The sequence below is a fragment of the Stegastes partitus genome, unplaced genomic scaffold (genome assembly GCF_000690725.1).
Source record: "Stegastes partitus isolate 25-593 unplaced genomic scaffold, Stegastes_partitus-1.0.2 Scaffold1743, whole genome shotgun sequence".
NCBI classification, from domain to species: domain Eukaryota; kingdom Metazoa; phylum Chordata; class Actinopteri; family Pomacentridae; genus Stegastes; species Stegastes partitus.
Genome location: NW_007579474.1, coordinates 124994 through 132164, shown reverse-complemented (window position 1 = coordinate 132164; position 7171 = coordinate 124994). Strand labels below are relative to the sequence as shown.

At 40.2% G+C, this 7171-nt stretch overlaps 1 protein-coding gene across 2 annotated transcripts in view; it reads left to right on the top strand.

Annotated features, from left to right (window-relative positions):
* Positions 1 to 7099, top strand: part of ppp1r26 (protein phosphatase 1, regulatory subunit 26) — an 11277-nt gene extending 4178 nt beyond the window's left edge. The window contains exons 2-5 of one of the 2 annotated variants that reach the window (XM_008301985.1): positions 366 to 3723; positions 6082 to 6196; positions 6294 to 6379; positions 6464 to 7099. In XM_008301985.1, coding sequence (XP_008300207.1) covers positions 437 to 3723; positions 6082 to 6196; positions 6294 to 6379; positions 6464 to 6467 — 3492 coding nt within the window. In that variant the 5' untranslated portion in view covers positions 366 to 436 and the 3' untranslated portion in view covers positions 6468 to 7099. Of the gene's footprint in view, positions 1 to 365; positions 3724 to 6081; positions 6197 to 6293 lie in introns of both variants that reach the window. The other variant, XM_008301984.1, reaches the window with a different exon arrangement.
* The last annotated feature ends 72 nt before the right edge of the window (positions 7100 to 7171 follow it).

The following is a 7171-nucleotide window of genomic DNA, read 5'->3' as shown; positions in this document are numbered from 1 at the left end:
TGTTTTCGTCTCTGTCAGGGTAATATCGCAGCAAAAAAGTTTGATTTAACTTAAGGAAACAACAGATGATGAGACTTTTATAAAACAAGAAATCATTAATTTGAACAAAACTAATCATTAGAATTTGTGTTTATATTTATTAATATCTCAGTCAGGGAGCTAAAACGTCCTTTATGTCTCCCTGAAATAAACTGGCATTTCAAGATGTCTGCAAAGAGTTGAACAAAATGTAAATATCCACATCTTTAGACAAATTTGGGCCATCAGAACAATTTGACAGATTAATCACATTCCACTTGTACGCTTAAGGCCTTAAATGATTATTGTAGACTGACGTGCTTCTCTGTTTCTGTTTCCCTCTCAAGGCTGAACAATGTGATTGTGATCGGAGGCAGCAGCGCTCCAATGGTCGAGGACCTCACCACCCTTCACTAGAATGTACTTGATGAACGTACCTCCTGTCGCAGCGACGCAAACAGAATGGAGAACATGTGGCCCACCTGGAGGCTATAGCCTTCCAGCCTGCTTCAATGACTCTGACACAGAGTTGTCCACCAGAGGCACACCCATCTCAGACAAGGTCCAGATGATCATAGAGAGCCTTCGGAGCACCCAGTCCTCGCTCGAGATGGGCGACGAGATCGAGGGAAATGTGCTATCAGGACAGGAGGGTCATCCCCAAGTCTGCAAGGTTGCAGTGGGTTCTTATGTGGGAGCAAAGTCCAAAACTAAAAGCCCCACTGAAAACCCGCATGCGTATATTTCCTCCCCGAACAACCACGAGAGCAGTGGCTCTGACAGTGATGATTCTGTGGACAGAGGAATCGAGGAGGCAATACTGGAATACCTGAAAGAAAAGGATGATCACAAGCGCAAGGGGGAACCATGCTCCACTTTTCTCCAACCATCCAATATTCCTAGAAAAAATCCAGCCATTCCAGAGGTTTCCAGGCAGAACTCTGACAGCAATACATTCTTGATTGCGAGTAGCCAGTTTCCTAAAAGTGTCAAAGTCGAGACCCCTGCTGCACCAGCTGGTATACCTATAAAAAAGTATATCAAAAACAAGGCGTCCCTAAATGAAAACGCATTTAAGGACTTTGAATCGAATAAAAGTTCAGCTAAAAGTTTAGTCAGTTCAAAAGAACAGACAAAGAGCCCCTCAAAATCAATCAGCCTCTTCAACAAAACTGTCAAATTACCAATCCCGATGAAAGTGAAGGAAGAGTCAAATGATTCCAGCAGTGATGACGGCATCGAAGAGGCCATTCAGAGATACCAGTTGGAAAAAAAGGTGCAGCAGAATAAAAGGGAAGTTTTCCACCCGCACGTTTTTGAAGAGGAGTCCGACTCCACGAGCGATGATGGGATTGAAGAGGCCATTCGGCGCTACCAGCTCGAGCAGCTCAAGGAGAAGAGTGTCCTGAAACCATTCCTACACAAGCAAAAACCCTTCAGCAAGTCACTAATGCATGCTGTTGGAAGCATGAACGTGGAAAACATGAAGAAACACAAGCTGAAGAAAAAACGGAGCAAAACAGAGAAAGAGATGAAATCTTTTCAACCTTCTCCTTCATCTCTTTTCATACCCAAGACTACACTTTCAGAAAGCTCCAAAAGCAAAGGAAATGGAGTACTTTCGTTTAAAGCAGAAAGCTTTAAGGAGCAACCAGCCCCTGCACCTTCAAAGGTGAATACAAGTGCAGAACTCATGTGCGCTGAGGCAATACTGGACATTTCAAAAACTGTGATGCCTGAGGCCTTCCAGCATAGTGTTGGCCTCAGCAGTTGTGCCACCACCAAATCTTCCTTGCAGTCTTCTATTCCTGACAGCTGCTTGTATGAAGAAAGCAATGACAGCTCTGTTGATAGCGAAGATGGGATTGAGCAAGAAATCAGGAAATTTCTTGAACAGAAGGCTCAAATGCACAAACAACCACCCAGCTCTGCTGTGATTCAAGAGCCTCATTGTGCAAATGAACCAGAACAAGCGAAAGCAAAAGAAGGGACTTTCCAAAAGAAACCACACAGATTGTCTTTAACCCAGAAAAAAAGACAGAAAGAGAAAAGCTTTAGTGTTTGCAACATGTCAGGCACCAACAACATTGTTAAAGAAGCAACCAGTAAGGCTTCGCCTGAGCACACGGAAGAGTCAAACACCTTAGTACCTTCCCAGAGAAGTCAAACACAACCAATCACTGGAATACACAAGACAGACCAAAGTGGAGACAAAAGCAGCTCACTTGACAGCGATGAGGATCTAGACACTGCGATAAAAGACCTGCTCAAGACAAAAAAGAAGTCAAAGAAAAAGAACCGAGACTTAAAGCGGAAATCAAGGAAGTGCCTCAAAGATGAAGAACCACTGTTAGGAAGTGCTTCAGAGGCTAAAAAGTTCAAACCCGATACGATTTCCAAGTTTTGCGCTTTGAAAAAAGTCCACAAGAGCAAGGGGGACATGAAAGACAAGTCTGCATTGAATAAAAGGAGTGTTTCACAACTTAAGCAAATTCAGAAAAGTAAGGAGCATGATATGCATGAAGGTGAACCAGAGAGACTGAAAGGGGCGGAGAATCGAGACACTCAATTACTGCAGACTGTTGAAGCTGCTGCTCAGATAAAGGAAGATAGCAGCTCTGTGGACAGCGATGATAGCATCGAGCAGGAGATCAGAAGGTTTCTGGCTGAAAAGGCCAAAGTTTCCACTGCAGATAAAAGTAAAGACGGAGACGTGTCGAGGAATGGTACTGTTCTGGTTTGTACCCCACTCAGAGAAGAAGACATTAAACAGGAAAATCAGCTGGCTGAGATTCCAATAAAAAGTATCAGTCCTCTCTCTGGACAGTGTCCTCTCATTAGTCCAGCTCAAGATAGACCACTTCTTTCACAGAGTTTGCTGCCCGACATGTCTACTGTTGCTGCACATTCACACCTGCCCTCGGTCCAGTCGGGCAGCCCCAGTCTTTTGGAGCCAGCGGATGGAGCAGGTGCAGCCAGAACTGAGCAAAGGAGGCCTACTGCTGGGAGAGGCATCGTCCACAACGTCACGCCACAGACGGAGAGAGTTCGACCGGTTTTGAGTCTTAGCGCTGCTCATTCTTGCTCAGAGTCAAACAAGTGGCGTCAGAGCCTGGGACTCCCTACTTCTGATTCGAGGGCTCTCAGTCGGACTCCATTCCATATCACCTCGTCTGAAATCAGCGAGACTGCATCAGCAACTCTGCCATATCAAAGCGGGGCCATCAGTCACAAATTACAGACTCCAGGCAGCGTTTGGTCCTCTGCAAGGACCGGCAGAGCGCCGTTCGCCTGCTCGACAGAGACAAGTGTAAATACCCCGTTCAGATCCTCTGTTTTGAATTTTGTTTCTACTGCCAGGCAGCATCCAAGGATGTCCTTTACACGGAGCCTTATGCCTGCCTACAGGTCCCAGTGCTCTATGGAAGAAGATAAACAGAGTATGGTGCACATGTCCAAGGACAAAAGTGTGTTTGTCGAACTGGAATCTAACAGGACCAACCATGTCCAGGTTCAAAGCAGGGACAGGAGCGAGGGAAAGGAGAGAGTGGACTTGCTAAGTGAGAAAAAAAGAGAAGGCGAGAGCATGAAGCTAGGTAATAAAGAAGTACATCGAGAGAGAAACGAGGAAGAATTTGTAGATGAGACAGATTGTGAATCAGGCGACAGGAGAAATCCAGAAAAGAAGCAGGGCTTTTCCACATTGTAAGTACTTTCTCTGATCACATGCCTCCATAGCATCATAAGTTTATGAGGTCATTTCTTGGTTGTGCCCTGCTGATGAGTATAAAGTAGGTTCTGATTGAGCTCATTCATTTATAGGCTCAAAGGGAATGTTTGTTGATATGATAAAACAAAACAGGCATTTTTTTAAATGTATTTGTACAATTATACAGTTATGTAACACAGTGACACCATCATAAAAACTTTATTTGTGGTCTATAGTTAATCCATATAATGGATCCTTTGAAAAGCAATACAGTGAGATTTTGGTACAAGAGACATGAATAGTACCGCCTAACGAAAACAATACTTTCTCGCACATCATCTTAAATATCCGGTTTAAAAAGAAGTGACCAAGTAAAGTAACCTCAGTATGATCGAATGAAGATATAAGTGTGAGTCCAAATGCTTAAAATTAGGATGTTTCTTTGTGTGGAAATACAGAATGTTAATGAGAAAATATACATGCAGTTATTACAATTTATTGCATTATTTACCTGACATAAGTTTACTTTAAGAGAAATTCAAAAATCTATTATGTGCAAAAGTAAAAAAAATAAAAGTCATTATAGCTGATGTTATTGTAGTTGATTTCCATCTATGCCTTCAGTAGTGTTTACTCCAAAAAATCAGAAAACAAATCATATGATTAGATCCATTCACATTTAGATGTGCAATAATTCAAAACGATACAAAATTACACAACTTGTAGCTTTCTTCGAGTGGTTACAGGGAAACTAAAGAATGACAAAGCACTGCTAAATCAAAAATGATCAGTCGACAGAAATCAAATTGTATCAATAGTCAATTAATTGCTTTAGTTATTTTTTATTTTTTTTTGAGTAAAAACATTCAATTTTTTTGCTAGCTCCAGCTTGTCAGATTGGAGGATAAACAGCTTTTTGGTTTATTTCTTTGACTTTTGGACAAAAGAATACACTTTTTTTGACTTGATATTGAATTGCAGATTAATGAAAATAAGTTAAATCTATTGGAATAATCAGTTGATCAATCAAATAACTGGCACATCAGTCAGTGCTAGAAAATAAGCTAGGATAAGTTAGTTGCAGCACTAAACACTATTATTGGTCAAATCTCACATCAAGCTGTGCAATATGACTTAAATGCATACATCTGTAATTAAGAAAGACCAGTAAAAACATTCAAAAACAATATGAATTAACATAACCGGGCCAAAATGTAATACTTCTTATTAGTCTGTTTAATTCCCAGCATTGTAATATGGCTATGAAGAAAATCTCTTCCACTAATTGAATTTTATTGGAAGTAATCCAGCTTAATACAGTTTTGCCATCACTTTACTTTTCTTTGCCAACACTCTACTGCTGCACTCTGCACTGTTTGTGTGTCTCTGCTTGTGCCATCAAACCTCCTTTTGACTCTTTCTTCCACAAGTGGTATCTTCCCACTCAGGTCCAGCTAAGAAGAGTCTTTTTAAAAAAAACATGTCTCTTTACTTCATCTCTCTTTGGCCTACTTTCTTATATCATCACCTCACACTGCTAAAGCTCTAAATCTGTGCTGCAAATGAGATTTTCAGAAAATTACCTTCTCACCTCCCTTACAGATTCAGGAAAGCCTTTCTAACTTTTGCATATACAGCAAAAAATCAGCCAACGCACATGTTTAAAAACGGAGTATACCCTTGATTCTTACGAGGCACCTTCTTAGATCAATCTTGTGGCTACTGGAACAATCAGAGACGTTATGCTACATGCTCCCACCAACATTTGCTTTTCCGACACAGTGCTCTTAGCTCATTGGATGGTTTAAACTCATGGATGGAAACGTAAAGCTCTGTTGTCGATGAAAGCCACTATAGCAGTCATGGACTTATTACCTCTGTGACAAAATTGTTGTTCCAGATTCCACAGAAACCACCTAATTACTCCTCTCTGTCTTGCTAAACTTGATATTTAGTGTGTTCATTTCTTTGTTATGTTATTTTTTTTTCTTGAATTTCCTATGTGGGGGAAAAAAGGCTATTTATTTTTGTTTATCAAAAAACAAAGTGACTGAACATGCTGTGCATTGCCAGGTTTTTTGTAAATATTTTGTAAGAAGTGTTTTTTTTTTTCTTTTACTCTTTCAGATAAAAAAAATAAACTTTTGCTGTGTCTTTTAAGTGCATCTGTGTAATAAAGAGTGGAATCCGAGCAACAATGGGTCGTTTCATTAGTGATGTATAATCATTTGCATCGTTGTTGATTTACAGGTTAGGTTTTATTGGGTTGAAGATGACCTTTGGAATGAATTATAAAAGTGTGAAATAATTTCCTGGGGAGTGGTCTGATGCTTATCCTGCTCTGCCCTGCTCAGGTCTTTGTCCAGTGCCATTGACCCTGGCATCACCTTCAGCCCTTGCATAGCTCTAACATCAGAGGAGAGAGGCAGGATGTTCAGCAGGAGGTATCTGGCTGAAAAATGCAAGGAGGTACAATTATATAGAAACAGGGCAGTTTTTGGGGGGGTCATTTGTATGTCTCACTTGTTCTGACATCGTACAAATATTAATTGCACAGTGCTTGCAGGGGATGTCGTCTCTCTGCTGTGTTCCTCTGTTCAACAGGACTTTAAAGCAGGTCAAAAGAAAGCTTCAGTTTGTTGAGGTGAACAGGTATGTGATTGCACACAGTAGGTTTAGTCTCCTCCGTGAAAGGTCACAAATGAAATTTCTTAGACAGCTTTCCTCTTTTTACAGGTGAAGGGACACACCCAGGCCAGCACAGCATTACAGACAAAGCTTGACTTTTGATTTTCAACAATCTATATAGACTGTTTCACTTTAAGATCTATACAAGTTGTTTAGCATTTGTTTTGCATGTTATTGAGTTTTCATTCATCACATGTGTTGCTGGTTTTCAGTATATAAGCTAATGCAATTTTAATATTTTGGATTTTGTCTGTTTAGGAAATTGTTATGATCAATTTTGAAAATAGAAGTTGTGTAACAGATAAGCTACAGTTCATTGGTTTCCTTCATGCAAGCATTGAAGGGCAGTTTTTCTTTTTGCAGGTTAAAATGTAAATGTTAAAGCCCAGGAAGCCTTTGAGTGTTCTACAGTCAATCTTCAGTACATTTGCACATGTAATTTTTCTTTATATGGTCCCCCTATGGATAACCTAATACAAAATAGAAAATGTAATTCATACATGTGCGTACACATTTACTTTTCATTCTACAGTTGTTTTGTTAGATATTGTATCTTTATTTACACATGTTTGTTCTGTATCAGTTTATTTGTTCAAATTAAGGTTTCCTTCTCTAAGAACTTTAACGATTACCCTGCTGTTGGTCTTGTATTTGTGTTGAATAAAGTTGGGCAGTTTAAAAAGACAAAAAAAAGAGGGCATCATGGGTGTCGTAGTTTTTTTTACGGAAAACCTACGACAGAACATCTACTTTACG